At 35.1% G+C, this 21429-nt stretch overlaps 1 protein-coding gene across 1 annotated transcript; it reads left to right on the forward strand.

Annotated features, from left to right (window-relative positions):
* The first annotated feature begins 198 nt into the window (after positions 1-198).
* LOC144979788 (suppressor APC domain-containing protein 2-like) lies at positions 199-11025 on the forward strand. The gene is made up of 6 exons (XM_078926874.1): positions 199-1773; positions 2799-2935; positions 4390-4533; positions 6536-6637; positions 8403-8519; positions 10067-11025. Exons 1-6 carry the CDS (start codon positions 717-719, stop codon positions 10190-10192), a joined length of 1683 nt encoding a protein of 560 aa, XP_078783000.1. The 5' UTR covers positions 199-716; the 3' UTR covers positions 10193-11025.
* Positions 11026-21429: the final 10404 nt, after the last annotated feature.

A 21429-nucleotide genomic window follows, 5' to 3' on the forward strand; every position in this document is an offset into this window, starting at 1 on the left:
TCAAACCAACGCATAAAATAATCTATAACAATATTAAACCTGCCCTCGGTTATCATACCCGCTAACATATGCACGTTGGACACGACCATTTCACCCCCCCCCCCCCCCCCCCCCCCCCCCCCCCTCCCCCCCCCCCCCCCCCCCTTTTTTTTTTTTTTTTTTTTTCTTTCCCTATGGGAACCCTATTGATTGGTTGTTAATGGAACCAAGAACCAATCAATGGTGGCCTCTTTTTTCACACCTCCATCATTAGATTGTTGTTGTTCACTAAGGAGAACTCGGAGAACTCGAGCTGAGAGTTGTCTTCCATTGTCCTGAGTGGTTCATCTTTACCTATTTTTGTCTTTTTGAAAAGGGTAAGGTAAAAAAAAAGTAAAAAAATTAAAGACGCCGACCATGGGAACAAAGGCCAAATTATTTAAATAATGATCTTTACATGTTTTATACTTTATTGAGGAGAAATGAATCGGTGATATTGCTTTTAAATTTAAATTTAAACTGAACTTTGAATGCCGAGGTTACCTGGTTAATGAGCATATTTTGCACCTTGTCCATGATTTTTTCGTGGAGGTCGGGTAGGCCTATGTAAAAAAGTCCCCGAGTCGTAGCAGTCGAAGTCTATGAATTCTCCATCAGGTAGAATACCATACTCTCATTGATCAGCAAAGTCTTGTAATTTGCGAATTCCCCACAACATTGAAAGGAGTATTTGGAAAATGGATGGGTTACCAAAACAATTTTTATCCTCTCTTAAGATTCTATTTGATATTCTGGATGAGAATCGAACTGGATACATTCGTCTCAGAGATATCGAAAGTCGGTGGAGTGATGATGGTGTCAGAGGCCTGCCTGCTGGCATTGTTGAAGGTCTGAGAAAAGTCACCCCTTCAAATGGGCTCCTCAGTTTTGACAAATTTGTCTCTGGTCTGAAACTTGTTTTGAATAGCAAAGGACAAAGAACTGAAGGTGAGGTTAGAAAGCCCTTTACACAAAGAGAAAATTTTGCTTTACAGTCAGGATATCCAGGGGATAGCAAAGTAATGGGCTTGTCTGAAAATAACAATAAAAACTATACAACTGACAACAGTAATCGTCAAAGCCAAAGACCTGAATTTAATCTCAAGAGTAATAGACAATTCATTGAAGGATATGAACAACAGCAACAATCACCACCAGCCTATTCAAACATCAATCGAACATTCTCACAGCAGAGACACCCAAGTGATGCCAACACTGATATTTACAACAACAGACCTTTTGATGGTGACAAAGTTGGCAACAAGCTCAAAGGATTTTCAGTTCGCCAGCAACACACCCGTTCACCAGTTAATAATAACACTGAGCCAAATTACAGCAATGGCTTCACCATCAGAGCAGATGTCAGTGATTACCCAAATACCTCCGCTCCTCCTCAACAGCAACCAAACCAACATATTCCTTCAACCTTCTACAGTGGTGGAAGAAGAGGATCACAGAGCAACCCATCACTTCAACATCCTGACAAAGCTCCAGTTGTACCGCCTCGCACTGGTCGAAATTCATCTCACCTGAAAAAGTCTCAATCTGGTCCAGATTTGCATCATCCACAGTCACCCCCTGCTGTTCCTCCAAGGGAATACAATCAGAATTCCCGCATCATTTCTGATCTTAGGAACTGGCAACGTGAGTGGACGACCCATCAAAGTCAAGGCCATACACATGGAAAGTCTCCAGACCAGACCAGATATGAAGGAGGAAGAAATTCATCTGTACAGGACCGTGATACAATTTATGGTGAGTAGATTTAATTCTTTACCTAATTCTCTGCAGACTTGCTTTGCATCTCATAAATGATCTTTATTTCCATCCCTAAATGATCTATAATTCCATCTCTAAATGTCTGTAATCCCCCCCTCCTCCAAGCACATACACAAACACACAAAAATATCCTTGAAATGAATAAATTGTATTCTGAAACATTGTATGATTCCTTTTCATAAAAATAAAGTTTTGCATATATATTGAATTGCAATGGTGCATTTTCATCTGAAAAGCATAATTTGACAGCTTGATTAAGTCTCTTGTTGACAGCAGCACACCATTGAAATGATCAGTGGAAGGTGAAGGATAAAAAACTGATGTGTCACCAAATATTCAATAAAACTAGGTATCCTCATTCTTTGAAGTGTACTTAATTCACTTAATGACAATGCATCTGGCTGCTACTCTGAGCCTCAGGGTAATAGTAATCGACTGGACTGACAACATAATATGGCAGGATATCCAGTTCCTTTCCAGGTTGTCGTGGATTCAACCATATTCTAAAGAGACCCAGCTACCCAACCAATCCAATAATCCAATAGAATTAGATACGTCCAGCATGTCTACCCACTATGCTTGATTAACTATACATATATGATCAACACATAGACTGCTATATATCTCTCTTAATGTTTCTGGAGACAAATTGTTAATTAATCTGTTTGGTAGAGACAATCCTGTCCTCGACTTTATAAAGGGGGTGTTCGTAGCATGACGCCTCCTTCATTGATCAATGGGTTCTTTATAGATGATCATGTGAAAGAGTAATAGCCATTTTTTATTCAATATTTGTTAAAATTTGCTTAGGCTAATATTTTTTTATGACAAAAATATAACACTAACACCAGCTACATAGAGATATAGTAATAGTAAATATACTAAATCTTTATTGAGTGCAGCAATTTGTCTTGTAAACTTTTGAAGTCCATTGTAAGATGATATAAAATTAGCTTTTCCAGAATTTCTAAAATATTATATATCTAATATTTTATTTTTAGCAAACATTGACCAGTTCCAAAAGAAAAGGGACATTCCACAAAGCCAAAGCCAAGCTGCTGTTCCTCAAAAGGCCACAGTGAGAAGGCATGGGTCAGGACGCCGACACACTCTTACCAGTGGCATCGACCAAAATATGGTTTGTATAAATAAATTTATTTGATAGTATGATATGGGAAAGTGTCAGAATAAAGAATGGGAGAAGGGAGTAAGTAAAAAGTTAATGGATATTCTAGGTGTGTGTCATCTTATGTAAACAAAACAGTGGATACCATCTTTAGCTATGAACCGACTAGATAAGGAAAGTAAAGATTATATATATATATAAATTTTTAATGACACAAAGGAGATCCTGATAGATCAGTGATAGAGCATTCGCCTCACAAGCAAAGGGACTGGTATCAATCCAGAGTAATGTTGAGGTTTTTATTTTTAACCCACCTGTCCACCCAGCAGCGAACAAGAGACTGGATCTGTACTCTTAATAGTCTAATCTTCCTTTCTGAAGTGTGCCAAGCAATTACTACTGTCAGTCTAATGCTTCAGAAACCAGAAACAAGTCTGGCAAAATGTGTCTTTTGTAGGTACTCAATGATACAAAAAAGATGAAAATTGACATTTCGAGTTTCTCCCTTTTCAAAATCCCACAATTTGTAATCGAATTGAGACAGTACAATGAGCAAGTTATAAAGAAAAAAATAAAAAATCACGATGTTTTGATTGTTGCAAAGGAGATAATATGGATCAGGACTGATGATTTTGCAAAAGACCAATGTTTATACAAGAATCACAAACATAAAATAGCAAAAATAAAGAAAAAAAAAGAAGAAATGACCACAATACTAAGTCCAACTGGTAACGGCCATTGACCCCCCCCCCCCTCCCCCCCCCCCTGTTTTATTTCCTGGCCTCTCTTATAAATTGTCTTTCACTACCATTCATAAACTCATGAAGATATAATTGCTGCTTTTCTTACATGTTATTTTATTTTTGGTATTATTAATTTGGTTATATACAACAATTGGTTCTTTTATTTCAAAGCATGCTTTCCTCCACAACAATCCATTAACTGTGATATTTGGACGATAGAAATAAATGTAGTCATGACTGCCATCTGTTTATCTATTTATTTTTTTTATTTATTTATTTATTATTTTTCTCTTGAAAATAAAGATTAAAGGAATGCCATGTTCGCGGGTGGTTGGATGGGAGCATCACCCTTGAATCATATACCTATGATGTTCGCATGGGTGTACGATCCGATAGTGATGTCGTTTCTTCTTCTCTTTACTAGCCTATCCTGCTTCTTTGGTTTCTGATTGTATTTTTGACAGGGGATATTTTTTCTCCTGTAAATCCTCTGCCTGTTTGTTCTTGGTTATTTATAATTTAGCTTATGATATCTTTAGGTTATGATTTTGATTGACATTTGTACTATTTTTGTTAGATTGCTTGTTTTTTTGTTTCAGCGGTCTCTCATATAACCTCAATTGTGTTGGAAGAGACCTAAAGCAACAAACAAACAAACAAAAATGCCATGTTCAAATTAAAATAAAAGAACATTTCCGATAAGTGACTCTCTGTGCATTTCAGATGAAAAGAATGAAACAATTGGAAGAAGAGACAAGTATGTTGAGGTCTGGGTTGTCTGTACTGGACTCGGCTAGAGATTGGTACCTGAAACAACTATCTGTGGTGGCTGATAAACAGGCCATGCTAGGGAAAGTCTCCTACAATGTGAGTAAATTACATTTTCATTTGTTGCATTATTTCTATAAATAAAGAAGATGATGTGTGCATGCTGGGTGGGATTCCTTATCTCCCATAGTGGGCAGGGTGGCACTTACTGTGTCTTCTATCCCCTTATGGCTGTTTTCTAATTTGCTTTCTGTCTTTGTCTTGGAATGAGATTACTTAGTTTTGCCCTGGCTCTGGCATGAGTCCTTGACTGGGAGGGAAACAGTCAAATGCATAGTTATTGTTTTGGAAGATATTTTTTTCCTTGTAAATCATCTCTCTGGTATGTATTATTGTATTTGTTATTTGGAATGTATAATGTAAGCATTTGAGTGTATTCCACTTAGTTGGATCTTGTGCTTGTCTCCAGATGAGACATAGTTGATCTCAAACTAAGTACATTGATGGTATGCTCTTGGAATCTTCATCTCATCCCTAATTGGATTCAATTGTCTGATGTCACGTCACCCAGCAACGGAGAGCAGCGTGGTTCTAAACAGAGAAAATCTGTACTTTTTATTCTTCATGCTGGCTAGAACTTTTCATATGTAATGTGATCAGATAGTATAAAAGTCAAAACATGATCATATTTATAATGTTCGTCTCCTCTGGATATACTTTTATGCTCGTCGGAGAAATATTTCATAAGGGCATCCACCATTGTTCCGATAGTTTAGAACCAGTTGCTAAGTTACTATGCGTCATTACGAGGGAATTGACGTCATAACTGTTGAAGCGTATTGTTCCCAGTTACCCTTTGTCTTACTTTTTCTTGGGTGCTTTAATTGTAATTCTAGAATTTGACTTTCCCTTTTCTTCCTTTTTACTGGCGCTGATATGACCTAAATGCGTTGCAAGCGCCGTAAAACCCTTAAAAACAAACGATGTGTGCATGGGTATTGGCACCTACTACAGTGCAACCCCTGGATAATGACAACGCCTGGGACTAGAAAATTATGTTGTTATCCAGGGGGTGTTGTTATTTCAGGGTTTTCAAGGCGGCAGAAAAAAGGGGCATCGTGAGGCCCGTAATAATAACGATATGCTCCTCAGACCAGTGCCCATGATAATACAGTCACAACCATGTCAGAATGTGTATTTTTTTCTGTTGTCAAAGGCTTTAGCAGTTAACACTTTCTCTCCCCGAAGTGTAATTTCATTGTTTTGATCATAAAAGTTCTGGAACGCCATTTTCCCTCTGTCGTTTATCTTGGCTTAACCGGCATAAATGCAGCTGTTTTGTTAAGACATTTGATAATACAACAGAACACTTCATGATTCCCTCTTGATTTGCCTGAAATTTTGTATTAATTGCCTTTACTAAGATAGTCATTCAGAGCCATTAAACCTGTGAAGCCAGAATTTTTGTACCAGTTACTATAACCTGAAACAGAAATAGCAATTGCTTGTTACCCTTTGGATAGGATGCCAGGCTATCCCAAAGTACTTTCCACCAGATCTAACAGGCCCAGTTACCCAATCACTACTGGGTGGACAGGAGGGTCAGAAAAAATCTCGTCTTCACCTGGGATCAATCTCGGTCCCTTTGTGTGTGATGCAAGTGCTCTCTCAACTTAGCTATCAGGACCCTCTTCCATACGGCCCTTCATTGAAATTGTTAATCGGTTGTTCAAACCTCAGACTTAATTTAGGTTATGTTGCAAGTTCAAGACTGGATCACTTAATCACAGCAACACACATGCTTGACTTATGTATAATTTTATCTGTAGACAGCCAGCAATTGTCTTAGATGATTGCAATTAAGTTGGACTTCTTGCGGATTGCACTATATTATAAAATTTGATTTATGCTTGAATGGAATTACTTAAACAGGATAAATTTCTTATGACATGGTGCAATATATTTTTGTTTCAGTTCAGGGATTGGGGTATTTGAATCAGTCTCTGTCCATGTAAATGAACGGTATGAATTGATTAACATGCATTAATCAACCCTGTGAATATATATATATTCTTTGTATACCTTTTTTTTTAAAAACTAGGATACTTCTATGGAGGCTCACCAAGAAAGGATGAATTTTCAAAGGGCACGGATATCAGAGGTGAACCAGCAGCTGAAAACATTATTGGAGAGTTCAGAAAAGGTTTGTACTAAATCAAAAATATTTAAAGGATTGAATAAAGCATGAATAGGTAGTCTTGTGGAGTGACACGCATCTTCGGATCGGGACGTCCTGGGTTCGAGTCCCGCTCTGAGTGGTGCATAGTTGAGTCCATTCTTTCACTGTACTCAGGTGAAAAATGAGTACCCGGCCGTTAACAGTGTTGTCTCTGTCCGAAAAAAATTGGATTATCACATAACAGGCATCATGTCTTGCCATGCATGTTAAGTGTTGCTGTTGGCGAAGGACCCCTTGTAAAGTGCTTTGAGCATGTTTAGTGGATGTTGCGCTGCAGAGAATGTAAATAAAGATCCTTTCCCAAGGACTCAACTATGCACCGCTCGGGACTCGAACCCAGGACTTTCCAATCCGAAGGCGAGTGTCATACCACTAGACCACATAGCCGCACAAGAAGGTTGGAACTGTATGCCAGGAAGAATATTTAAAGTAAAAATGGCTAAAAATGAAACATCTTAGTCTTTGTCACTAGGAGAAATTCTATTCATTCTCCTCAATCAAACATAAAAACTTAACCCAAGTCTCATATCTTTCTCTTCACTCCTTGTGGAACTTAGGGCCTCTACGAGTGTCCACCATCTACTTTTGTCCTTGGCCATCTTCTTGGTAGCCTTCCAGGTGAAGTCTGCCATTTTAATTTCTTCTGACAGTGAGCGCCTCCATGTCTGTTTTGGACGCCCCACCTTTCGTGTCCCTTGGGGGTTTCACTCAAGGGACTGGCGGGTGACATTGCTCCCTGGTTTTCTTAGTGTATGACTGACCCATCTCCATTTCCTTCTGATATGGGTATGGATAAGTCATATATTGACTACAAATTCAATATTTACCATTTGAATTACCCCGCCATAATATAGTTGTGATGCAATGGCGCTCACATATAGGAATATATATATAAAAGGTTAGCTCCGATAAAGGGTTGAATATAGATTCAGAAAAGTGTAGATCAGGTTTTGATATTAATAATGATGAGAAACAGAGGGAATAGAAAAGTGCCAAATGAAAACAGAATTAAAATACAAAAAAGCCAAACTTTGAACCCATCATGTTTCTGGAATGGCACCCAACATTTAGCTGATATAGGGAGATTAATGAATGACTGCATTGGTACTGAGCCATCTGGCCACTTTAAAAAGTGTTTTTTAAACTTAATCACTACTATCATTTGGCCTCTACTTTCACAACTTACTGAGCTCTGATATGAGGTTCAATATGAATAAATTGCAGTGTATTTTTATCTCATAAGCAAAGCCTTAAAAAATTCTTTCATTTCTCTAAAACTGATTGATCTGATGAGCATCTGGTTTTGTATCAAGACGCACATTTTCTCTTATCCTGTTTTAGACGATGGTTATAGAGTTTTATTTTAATTTATTTTTCACTTAATCATACGAACAGCTTAATTTGAACAACTCTATTCCATTCATATTATATCTTATGATTCCAACAATTTAACAATACTTGTCTCAGGCACACACAAATACAAGGCAGAAGCTGTTCAATCAATGTAAATGGACTATGCCAAAATTGTTCAGATTTTTTCTTTAAAGTTTGTCTTCATCATTTTGGTCATAAATTGTATAATTTAAAAAATAAAAACGTGTGATCTTTTGTGTTTAATGGCTTGTTCTCAATAAGCTGCATTGCATGTTTACCTTTCTTGGTATTCGAGATGTGAATTCATAAATTTTTTTAATATTCAGAACTTTTATTGTTTTTGTCCTAACCTCAGGGATTTCCCTTGCACATGAATTTAGCCTTCTCCAACCGTGCCCCAGTGACAGCTACACCTAGGGATAAAGCAAATCAAATGGCTGTTTTGATGGAGAAGAACAGGCGACTTATGGAGGTTGGTGAAATTTTCCTTTATTTGTATTTTTAATTTAGTTGGGTTTTTCTTCACTAAAGCAAGGCTAACCAAAAAGAAAATCTAATATATGAAAAAAGGCAACAAAGATTTTCAGCAGAACGTAAACAAATACATGTTTCAATAACAGTGACCCAATCAAAACTATTGAATAGAAAAGACCCAGTCACAATCTTTAGACTGCGATCAGGACACAACCTCCTGAAACACCCACATGCACAAGATTTTCAAAATAAGAGAAACCGGCATGTGTTATTGTGGTGAAGGAGAAGGAGACACCCATCATATGCTCCAGACCTGCCCAAAGTATTCAAACAGCAAGGGGGGATTTTTGGCCTGGTAGGTACCACACCTGCAGATCAAAATATATGGGTCCCTGACAGAGCTGAGGAAGACAACAGCATTTCTTCACCAAATAGAGATTCAAACTCGAAGACAATATTAGGAGGAACGAAGAAGAAGAAGATACATGTGAAAGACACATAATTTATCAATATAGTTTTAATTTTTGGGAGACAAAATTGACCAATTTTGTGAAGCAATTTGAGCATGGGAAATCTAGCTAACTGTAAAGAGATGGGGAGAACATATTGCCAGAATGGAGACAACTGCTTTGCCAGGAACTGCATTCTGCTGGAGGCTGATGGGAAAAAAACGAAGAGGCAGGCCCTAAGAAACCTCGTGAAGGTTAATGGATGAAGATCTTAAAGACGTTGGCACAATCTAGAACAGCATCGATGTCCATGCAGCCACAGACAGAAATGGAAGTCTTTGTTAGATGCCTTATGCACCCCATGGCTTGATGAGTAAGTAAGAAAGAATATAGGAATATGTTAAATATATTTTTATACTTATTTATTTATTTATTTATTATTACTATCATCACCATCATCATCATCTTGTGCGGCTATGTGGTCTAGTGGTATCGGAAGGTCCTGGGTTCAAGCCTCACGCTTGGCACATAGTTGAGTCCTTGGAAAAGGCTCTTTACTCACATTCTCTCACCGTACTCAGGTGTAAAATGAGTACCTGGCCGCTAACATCGTTGTCTTTGTCCGAAAAATTGTAATATCGCCTAACAGGCGTCATATCCCGTCCTATATGTTAAATGTTGCTGTTGACCAGGGACCCCTTGCAAAGCGCTTTGAGCACATTTAGTGGATATTGCTCTATATAAAGTTCAATTTATTTATTTATTTTTGTTTAATCTTCATCAATACCATCATTCCATCATTTTTGTTATTATTATTATTATTATTATTATTATTATTATTATTATTATTATTATTATTATTATTATTATTATTATTGTTATTATTATTATTATTATTATTATTATTATTATTATTATTATTATTATTATTATTATTATTATATTATTATTATTCCCATCATCATCATTATTATTATTATAATTATTATTATTGTCATCATCATCATCTTCGTTATCATTGTTATTATTAATGGTATAAATTAGATTTTTTAAAAACTATCTCTCAAATTGCAAAAAAATTGTTTTTCTTGTCCAGGAAATGAATCAGAAGAATGATCAAATCGCCCAGCTGGAGAAGGAAAAGACAACTCTTGTTAGAGACTTGTTTGAGACCAGGTCCAAGCACAAGGGCGTTCACCACGACGATACCACATTTATGTAAAACGATCGATTTTGACGGGATGTGAGTCAAGTTTTGACTAGTATATCATTTCATTCCAGCAATATTGATTAAGCTTGATAAATCTAGAAATAACACTTGAAATAACACTTGAAATGTTTTGCAGTTACCTCTTTTTTTTTCCTTGGATGGGAGGGTGACATTTTTATGCTTGTAAATAAATAATCTCCCTGTTATATGTGACCAATCGTATCAAAATGGTATTTTGTAGGGGTGAATTTATTTCTTAAACATGTTGTTTGAGCTTAACTCTAATCTAAAAAACAAAAACAAAAAACCCGAAAAAATCTTCAGCGATATCCACTGTATGTGCTTAAAGCACTTTACAAGGGGTCCGTAGCCAACAGCAAATATTTAACATATAAGATGAAACATGACGCCTGTTGGGCAATATTACAAATTTTTTTATGACAAAGACAATACTGTTAATGGCCAGGTACTCATTTTACACCTGAGTACGCCAGAGAATGTGAGTAAAGAGTCTTTTCCTAGGACTCGACTATGCACTGCTCAAAGCGGGATTCGAACCCTGGACCATTCTATTAAATTTGAATTATAATTATAAGACAAGGTTGTCAATTTTCCATACATTTATGGAATTCAGTACGTTATAAACCCTGCTAAATGGAATAAAGTAATGCACAATGTTTTTGTTATTTTACTTGAGTTCAGCTCTTAGAAAGGGGTCGGTCTATGTGTTTGCTTGAAAGTTCAGTGAATTTTTGCCTCCAGAATTGGCATCCCTGACTGATAAGAAATGCCTTCATTAAGGACAGTCAATTTTGTCTCCTAAACCTAAAAAAAAAAAAAAAAAAGATTTTCTCATTCTGATTGTTATTAATTTAAACTCTATTTCCTTTATCTAGTTCATTCTTACATAAAACTTGATGGACACGATGGGTCACATATGTTAGGCAGCACAGTGTTATCAATCACATAAAACTAATTTTGAGTTTAAAATATGATATAATATTTTGTGAATCTACATGCTTCAACAAGTGTTTTTGATATTGTAACTAAAACCGGATTCATGATTATTTATATTCTGTTTTAAGAGCCTGAGAAAATCTTCTTCATCTTTTTTTCTTTGTGTGGCTGTGCTGGCACTAAAATGAGCTAAAATGTGTATCCATTATTTTTTTTTACGTGGAGTTTTTAACAATTTGTTATGAATAATTTTTCGTAATTTTGTTTTTACACATGTTGAGCATTTTGTTGATTTTTATAACTTACTGCTTATTTTTTTATATTCTTTTTTTTTTATTATTACTCAGGTTGTCTAATGTCTTCAAAGCTGGAATTAATTTTTAAAAATTATTAATATATTTTCGGGTAATCTCAACATGCGGGGTGTGACAAAAATATCTGACACATTTATTGTCCTTTTGAATTGCGTGTAAATGGAAATTAATGGCAGCTGTTTGATGACATAAATGGTTCACTGACTTTAATTTACTTTCTGTCAGCGAAGTTTGCTGGCTTAGCAGCTCGGGTTTGTTTTTTTCTTGATTTTTTTTTTTTTTTTGTGGTAAAAGCAGACTGATGGTTTCTTATCTTTTTCTCTGTCTCTGAGAATTAAAAAGAAAAATTGAAATGAGCATTTATATATCCACTCAATGTCCTTGGCTTACAGCAGCACTTAACTTGCAGGACGAAACATGATGCCTGTTAGGTGATATTGCAAATTTTTTTTCCAATAGAGACAATGCTTTTAACGGCCAGGTACTCATTTTACACCTGAGTATGGTGAGAGAATGTTAGTAAAGAGCCTTGTCCAAGGACTCAACTATGTGCCTCTCAGAATGGGACTCGAAGCCAGGGCCTTCTGATCTGAAGGCCAGTGTCATACCCCTATTTCTCACTTTGTACCACTGCACTGCGGCTGATAAATGATTTTTTTTATAAAATTGAATTTGGACCTATTTTTAAAAATAGTTCTTGTTGATATGAAAATTTGATTTTTCTTTTGAGATTGTGAAAAAGAGTATGCTCTATTCTAATTCAAAATATTAAGGGGAAAAAATGAAGCCACATTTCTGGTCGAAAAGTCACCTAATCAAAACTTTGAACGAAAATGAACCAAATTTTAAGTGGCATATTTTGTTTTGTCAGAAAATTAGAAAATTGTCTTCATTCTTTTTCATCTTTATTCAATCTTCAAATGTTTCTTATCATTTCTCTGCTCTAAGTGGATGAAGTTTGTTTTTTTTAATGTATTTTTTTATTTCATTAAAAGTTGATCACTAATTCTAAACTTTTAGTATTGCATAATTCTGCATAAATCATTTTAACTTTTTTTTTGTAAGAGCATTTAAAGAGATATTGTCTTATTTAATCGCATAATTTACAAAATAACAACTGTTACATTTGTGTTTATTTTTTAAAACATTCCCTTATATTGATTTACAATGATTTGATATGACTCTTCTTTTTTAATGAAATTGAACAGTCCCCTGACATTTTACAATGTTTTAGACATTTATTAGATTTTTTTTTTTTTAGATTTAAAAATTTGATATAATCATACATAAATATTGTGCACAAGTCAGTGATCACATACGCTGCAGTTGGATTCAGATATATGAATCTCTTTTACAGTCTACACTGCATTCTCTTTGCAAATGATCGAAAATTGGCACATTTACTAAAAGAAAAGAAAAAAAAAACCCAAAGAGAAAATATTTTCTAGAGGGCAGTTAAATATTTATTTATTTTGTTTTATTTTTTTCATTACAAAGAGATGCTTGGTTTTTAGTCCCAGACATTTGTAAAATGTGACAATTTAAAAATTAATTTTTAGAAAAGGCCTCTCCGAGAACATTTTGAATTCAAATATACAAACTAGATGTGATTTTGTTTTTCATTTTTTGTATTTATTGTTTTTGGTTTTTGTTTATTTATTGAAAGGGTCCTTGTCTGAAATATTAACTTAATGTGTTTGTTTCTACTTGAAGATTTTTCATCGTATCACTGTTCTTATACTTATGTCCATTCCAGCCATTACATTATATTTTTACCTAAAAACAGTCTAAGAGCAAATGGTCGAATTATCCAAATCACCTATTGTGTTCATAGGGAATCCAATAAGAATCATGAATACCTTGCTGAGACTCGCAGATGGACCAAAATCAGGTCCAGTGCTTAGAGCCAGTCAGTCATCAGACATCTATCTCCACATCATGTGTCATCAGAGAGGATTGTTAAATTTCTATTGGTGTAAAGCAGCATTGACTTTGTATGGATATTGTTCTTGCACTCAACAGGATGCATGTCTCACCAAATGTTAAATATTTCCTGTGCTAAATAATCTAGATATTTTAAATTGTTTAGAAAATGATGTTTCCCATCGATAAGCGCTATACAAATGCAACCTCTTATTTTCATTTTTTTTCTCCCAATATCTAATCGGACTATTTATGATTTCATTGATTGTATTAGACATGACGCACTGCACTTCAATTGTATTTGGTTTTGAGTGGTTTTCTGATTTCACAATATAGAGCTGAATAATTAAGAAATAATTTCTAGGTAATTGATGGCCATATCCGTCTTTTCTTGACCAACTATATTTGTTTTTTTGATATTGTCAATAAAAAAAAATTATCATCTGAATATCCCTGAACGTTTCTCATCTAAACAAAGGCAAGCCACAATAATACAATTGTTATCATATCAAGCAGCAATTCTTTATAATCTCATAAGATACATTTTCTTGATCCATTTAGGAAATTCCATTTTGTCATACACATGATTTTTTGTTATCGATGTATTATTAACCTACAAAAATACTGGTACGAAAAAGCAAATAAAATATTCATACATTCATTACTTTTAACAACATTCTCTCCCACATTCAAAGTGATATCTTTGTCACTATCTCATATGTATTAGTATTGTCAAGAATTTTCGAAAAAAGGAAAAAAAATACAGAATTTAAAATTCTGACACTGACATAATATTATTTTGAAGTGTTTGCTAACGTTTCCCCTTCTCTCTCCAATAATAAAAAAAAATAAATAAATATCCTGAATGTTTACCTTGGATGAAACATCAATCAATACAGTTTTAAAACTGCTCAATATTTGTCTTGTTCATACCACAGGGTAATGGGAGCATTATTTTCAAATCTTGAACTCAAAACCTTTCACAAAGAATTTTTAAGACCAAATGCATTCTTTGATAAAGTTTTCAGTATGCTCTGTTTATGTCCTCATTTTGTAACACTTTACGTTTGAATTGAAAGGCTGTCCAAGAGGATTGATGTTCACCCAACTTTCTTTTATCCCCTTTTATGGGTGGTGGAGCATTGGACCCCCATGGGCTGATGGAGTCTTGATCAATCCACAGCTTTGCTAATCTTCTCTCTTAAATATTTTTAGTGTCTTTGTCTCCTTGTTTTTGGATAGGGATGTTAGTCTTCTCTTGACCGTGTCTGGAATCTGTCTGAATGAGAAGTGATTTTAAAAAAAATTTAAATCATCTTTTCATCATATTTAATTGTATGAGTCACGTCAATTTACGTTTTTACCAGATATGCTTATTTTGTAACCATGTATTCTTTAAGGGAGATTCTGTAGCAGTGTCACTATGGAACTTTTGTGTAGTTCCTGACAATCTACAGGGATATATATCTCTTGAATCTACTTCTGATTTCCATTGAACAAGTCCCCTTTGTCTTACATTTTCTTGGCTGCTTGACGGCTGGATACATCCTTTTTTACTGGTGCCGAAATGAGCCAAAGGTGTCGCAAGTGCCGTAAAAACCAAACATAACAAACATTATCCCAAATGTTAATTTATGAAATCTCATTTTTGAAAGTTTTAAAATTTTGCTATACTGAAGATAGCTTTCCTAGTCCCTGACTTAACCTTTTTTCTATATGATATGATATACTTTATTTTATTTACTCTTCATGTATACATATAAATACCTGCTTGACTTTTTTATTTGATGTGTTGATTGATTTGGGTATTTTTATTTTACTTTTTTGTAAACTGTTAACATTTTATAAGGTTGTGCAAACGAGGGATGGGTAAATTAAATGTTCTTTAAACTTTTACATTCCTGACATGTTATTTATTATTATTATTATTATTATTATTATTATTATTATTATTATTATTATTATTATTATTATTATTATTATTATTGTTATTATTATTTTATTATTATTATTTATTGTTATTGTTATTGTTATTATTATCATTATTATTATTATTATTATTATTATTATTATTATTATTATTATTATTATTATTACTATTAGTTATAGATGCGCTTTATTTTGTTTATTGTGTAATATCTATATGAGAAGTAGAATGATGAATAATTATCTTTTAATTTTTTAAAGAATTAATTGCCAAAAGTAACAGAAAACAAAAATGAAGCATGTGCTTAACGTGCCATGAATATCCTTACCCTTGTAATTGGAGGTGGTGTGGTGGAATGGTACCGGGTACCACACTCATTTCTTAACATGAAAACTGGGGATCGATGTAGCATCCCACTCCGGATATGAAGTGAGGAAACCATCGTCGCTGAATACAGAATAACCTAGAGAAGAGATGGGTTCAAAATCCTGTTCTCTGGGAAAATGGCAGATGGAATAAATTAACTATGTCTAGAGTAGATAGGCACTATAAAAACAAAAAACAAAAAAAAAACTTCTTGAACAAGGAATTTTAACTCGTGTAAAATCCATCACGACTAAAAGTGTCAAATGGCTAATTTGAGTCCACAAAGAGGATATAGAGGTCTTTCTACTGTTCCTAGAATTTTTTTTGTATACCTCTTTCTCTTCTATTACCACACTGACTCTCTGGAACAATGTCCTCAATTAGATGCTTGGGCAGTCTATTCAGAATGATTCTTGCAAGGACTTTTTCTGTTATGTTCAGTAGGGAGATGGAGTGATGTTATGTCTCCTTTCCTTGTGTCAATATGGACGATGTGTACATCTTTTAGGCTGTTTGGTAGACACTTTCCAAAAAATGTCCAGAAGCATACAATTGATCCATGCCCATAAGTTTAACAAAAAAGTTCTTATGGTTGTTTCACCTGGTCCCTCACAAGCTTTGTTTGCTTTTGTTCGACCACTGTAAAGAATGCCCAGATATTTGTGGTTGGCTGACAGGGGTGAGTTGAGACAGGCAATGTTTAAACCTTCTTTTCTAGGTTCCTTTCCATGTGGGGAATGCAGTGCTATCCTTCAAGAGGGCTGTTTTGTCACCAAGACTGCCACCTAATCCTGTCTCAGTTTGAGAAAAGACTGATTCATAGAACTGGGCTGTCTTGTGTGCACATTTAAGATCACAACTGCCAGTGCGTTCCTGACCTCCCATAGTGGGCAGGGAGGTACATACTGTGTCTTCTATCCCCTTATATCTGTTTTCCAACATGCTTTCTGTCTTTGTCTTGGAATGAGATTTCTTGGTTTTGTCCTGGCCCTGGCCGGAGTCCTAGCTGGGATGGAAACAGTCAAATACATAGTTATTGTTTTGGGAGATTATATTTTTTTCCTTGTAAACTATCTCTCTGTTATGTATCATATGTGTTATTTTGAATTTATAATGTAGCATTTGAGTGTTTTCCTCTTTGTTGGATTTTGTGCTTGTATCCGGATGAGAATTATAGGTGGTCTCAAACTAAGTACAGTGGTGGTATGCTCTTGGAATCTATAACTGATCCCTATTTGTTCCCAGTTCCCCTTTGTCTTACTTTCTCTAGGGTGTTTTAATTGTAATTCTAGAACGTTTTACTATCCCATTTTCTTCCTTTTTATTGGCGCTGATATAACCTAAATGTGTTGCAAGCGCCGTAAAACCCTTAAAAACAAAAACAAACATAAAACAACAACTGCTGGTGCTGTCCTTCACCTGTTGCTTCGCCCTTTTCCCATCAACACAGGACTTAGTGTATGTGCTGTTGTCTGTGTGTATTGGTGCTGAATGAGTAGGCTCTAAGTGCCTTGCGCTTTGTTGCATGGAAGCAGTAGTTTGCGCAGAGCCAATACCCCCCCTCTCCATAAGTGGCTTATAACTGCCTTAGGATCTCTCTCTCTCTCTCTCTCTCTCTCTCTCTCTCTCTCTCTCTCTCTCTCTCTCTCTCTTGATATTTGTTGTTGTGGTTTACTCCCTAGCCTTTGATATTCCCATATCGCCGCACACGAGGCAGCAAGATTTTCTGTCAGGGTTTGCTCCCCTCTTTGTCGTGCAACCCACACGGCAGTAGGATTGCTTTGCAGATAGGACTGTGTCCATTATTCAGTAACAAGAGAAATTCTGACCTGGCGATGCTTGAATTAGGACAGCAACAATAAATTCAGATGTTTTGAATAGGATGGCATCAGATGACTTGGTTGCTTCTTGACAAAATTCCATTTCCATCATTTCTTGAACGTAAAGACCTTCATGGAAAGGATATGATTGACTTGACTAATGGTTCCTCCGCTGGATAGTTGGGCTGTTCTGTCTTGAGCAGATACAAGTATGTCAGCCTCTGATATGATTGACGTTATACTTTTTTCTGATGGATGTAATTTTAAAGTTCCCCCAGTATCTTTGATGGTAAGGAGCAGGTGCTGCTGATAACATTGTGCAAGAGGGTGTTGGCATAAGAAAATGACAGCCTCTGTATATCATTGACGTTATACTTATCTCTTTTTTGGTGGATGCATTATTCAAATTCCTCCAGTATCCTTGATGGTAAGGAACAGATGCTTCTGGTAGGGTATTTTGCAAGAGGGTGTAGGGATATGAGCATGACAGCCTCTGTATATCATTGATGTTATACTGTCCTCTTTTCTTTTGATGCGTCCATTTTTCAAAGTCCTCAGGTATCTTTGATGGTAAGGAGCAGACGCTGCTGGTAGGGTTTTTGTAATTGGGTGTTGACTTACGGCTCTTCTTCCATTGGAAAGTCGGGCTACTATGTATTGAGTAGATATGAGAATGACAGCCCCTGTATCTTAGATGTTATACTTTTCTCTTTTCCAATGGATGCATTTTTCAAATACCCCCAGTATTTTTTTATGGTAAGGAGCAGACGCTGCTGATAGGGTTTTTGTAATTGGGTGTTGACTTATGGCTCTTCTTCCATTGGAAAGTCCGGCTACTCTGTATTGAGCAGATATGAAAATGACACCCTCTGTATCATAGATATTATACTTTTCTCTTTTCCAATGGATGCATTTTTCAAATACCCCCAGTATTTTTTTTACTGTAAGGAGCAAGCGCTGCTGGTAGAGTTTTTTGCATGAGGTTATAGTCATATGAAAATGACCCCCTCTGTATCATTGATATTAAAACATTCTTCTTTTTTTGGTGGATACATTTTTCAAATTCCCCGAGCATCTTTAATTGTAAGGACAAGCACTGCTGGTAGGGTTTTTCATATGACAATGACAGCCCCTGTGGATAATTGACTTTATGCCGTTCTCTTTTCTTTTCTCCCATAGTGGGCTGGGATGTACATGCTGTCTTCTATCCCCCCATACCCGTTTTCCAATTTTTTCCTGTCATTGTCTTGGAATGAGATTACTTAGTTTTGTCCTGATCCTTGCCGGAGTTCCTTGGCTGGGAGGGATATAGACGAATGTATAGTTAGTTTTGGGAGATGATATTTTTTCCTTGTAAATCATCTCTCTGTTTTGCACTGTATGTTGTTTTGTTTACGTGTTATATATAATTTGTAAACATTTGAGTGTATTCCTCTTAGTGGGGACCTGTGCTTGTGTCTGGATGAGACTTTTAGGTGATCTCAAACGAAGTACTTTGATAGTGTGCTCTTGGAATCTACATCTGTTTCCTGTTTGAACCAATTCCCCTTTGTCTTCCTGTTTCTTGGGTGCTTTAATTGTAATTCTAGAACTTTTTACTATCCCATTTTCTTCCTTTTTACTGGCACTGATATAACCTATATGTGTTGCAAGCGCCGTAAAACCCTTAAAAAAAAAAAAAAAACAAATCAGATGACCCCCAGTATTTTTTATGGTAAGGAGCAAGCGCTGCTGGTAGAGTTTTTTGCATGAGGTTGTAGTCATATGAAAATGACCCCCTCTGTATCATTGATATTAAAACATTCTTTTTTTGGTGGATACATTTTTCAAATTCCCCGAGCATCTTTAATTGTAAGGAACAAGCACTGCTGGTAGGGTTTTTCATATGAGAATGACAGCCTCTGTGCATAATTGACTTTATGCTGTTCTCTTTTCTGTTGATGGGTACGTTTTTCAAATTTGTCTGTGCATAATTGAATTTATGCTGTTCTCTTTTCTTTTGATGGTTACGTTTTTCAAATTTGTCTGTGCATAATTGAATTTATGCTGTTCTCTTTCCTTTTGATGGGTACGTTTTTCAAATTTGTTGGGTATCTTTGATGGTAAAGTGCAGTCGCTGATAGTAGGGTTATTGCAAGAGGGTGAAGGCATATGAAAATCACAGCTCTGTGCATATTTGACGTTATTCCGTCCTCTTTTCTCATGGGCGTATTTTTCAAATTCCCACGATATCTTTGATGGCAAGGAGCAGGTGATGCTTGTGGGGTTTTTACAAGAGGGTGCTGCCGGTGACTTTTGCTCTATTATTTTCTCCGATCTCCTCCTTAATGTGTAATGTAGAGTGTAGACCTCTCACGCTGTGGTCATGGAAGTGGTTATTATTATTATTATTATTATTATTATTATTATTATTATTATTATTATTATTATTATCATTATTATAATTATTATCATTATTATTGTTATCATTATTATAATTATTATCGTTATTATTATTGTTATCATTATTATTATTATTATTATTATTATTATTATATTAGCATTAATTATTATTATTATTATTATTATTATTATTATTGTTATTATTATCATCATTATTTTTTTAAATTGTATTTATTTTATTATTATTATTATTATTATTATAGTAGTAGTAGTAGTAGTAGTAGTATTGTTAGTATTACTATTATTGTTATTCTTGTTTTTGTTATATTTTTTTATTTAAAAAAAGAAAGAAAATGTGTTATTTTTTTTTTTATTGATGTATCCTCTGTCAAAATTCAATGGATTTGAAATTGTAAGATTTTGTTATTTTCCAAATTAGCTACAGTACTGTGTTTTTATAATATTGTTTTTAAATGCATGTAAATTTTTATTTATATTTTTTTTCTGTTTATATCTAAACTGTTGTCTATCTAAATTGATAAACAAAATGTTAACTCCAAACCCCAACCCCCCTTCCCCCCCCCCCCCCCTATGTGTTAAAGAGTAATCATATCAATCGAGAATGTATTTATGGTTTATCATAATAAAAGAAACAAAATTATTTTGGATTTGTACTTAACATAATGTTATATTTTATACATATATATTTAAATATAAATGAAATGACATTTCATTTGATGGTTGATGATGGCTGTTGGCAGAGTCTTCTATCCGCTTAATATGTGTTGTACTTGTACCCATTTCTGTGTGTTTCTGTCCTCGTCTTGGTATGAAACAATTGGTCTGGATGTGGTCTTTTGACCTCCCATTGTGGGCAAGGAGGTCAATTGCTGTGTCTTCTATTCGTCTGTATTTGTTTTCCAGCATGCTTTCTGTCTTTGTCTTGATATAAGATTCTTAGTTTTGTCCTGGCCCTGGCCGGATCCCCTGGCTGGGAGGGAAACCGTCTAGTATAGTTAGAATTTTGGGAGATGATATTTTTTGTCTTGTAAATCATCTGTGTTATGTACACTATTACTTTTGTTTTACAAATATGATTTGTAAACATTTGAGTGTGTTCCTTTTAGTGTGGACCTGTGTCAGGATAAGACATTTAGATACAATGATAGTGTGCTCTTGGAATCTACATCTGTTTCCTATTTCAAGCTATTCTCCTTTATCCTACTTATTCTTAGGTACTTTAATTGTAATTCTAGAACGTTTTACTATCCCATTTTCTTCATTTTTACTGGTGCTGATATGACCTAAATGTGTTGCAAGCGCCGTAAAACCCTTAAAAACAAAAACATTAATTGGGTCGTTTGACCTCCCATGCTGGGCAAGGAGGTCACTTACTGTGTCTCCTATCCCTCTGTACTTGTTTTCCAACTAGCTTCCTTTCTTTGACGTAGAATGAGATGACTTGGTGTTGTCCTGCCCCTGGCTTGAGTCCTTGGGAAGACAGTCAAAAGTATAGTATTTGTTTAGGGAAATGATATTTTTATCCTTGTAAATTATCTC

This window comes from Berghia stephanieae, chromosome 9 (assembly GCF_034508935.2).
Source record: "Berghia stephanieae isolate SIO BIC M18660-M18661 chromosome 9, UCSD_Bste_1.3, whole genome shotgun sequence".
In the NCBI taxonomy this organism is placed as follows: domain Eukaryota; kingdom Metazoa; phylum Mollusca; class Gastropoda; order Nudibranchia; family Aeolidiidae; genus Berghia; species Berghia stephanieae.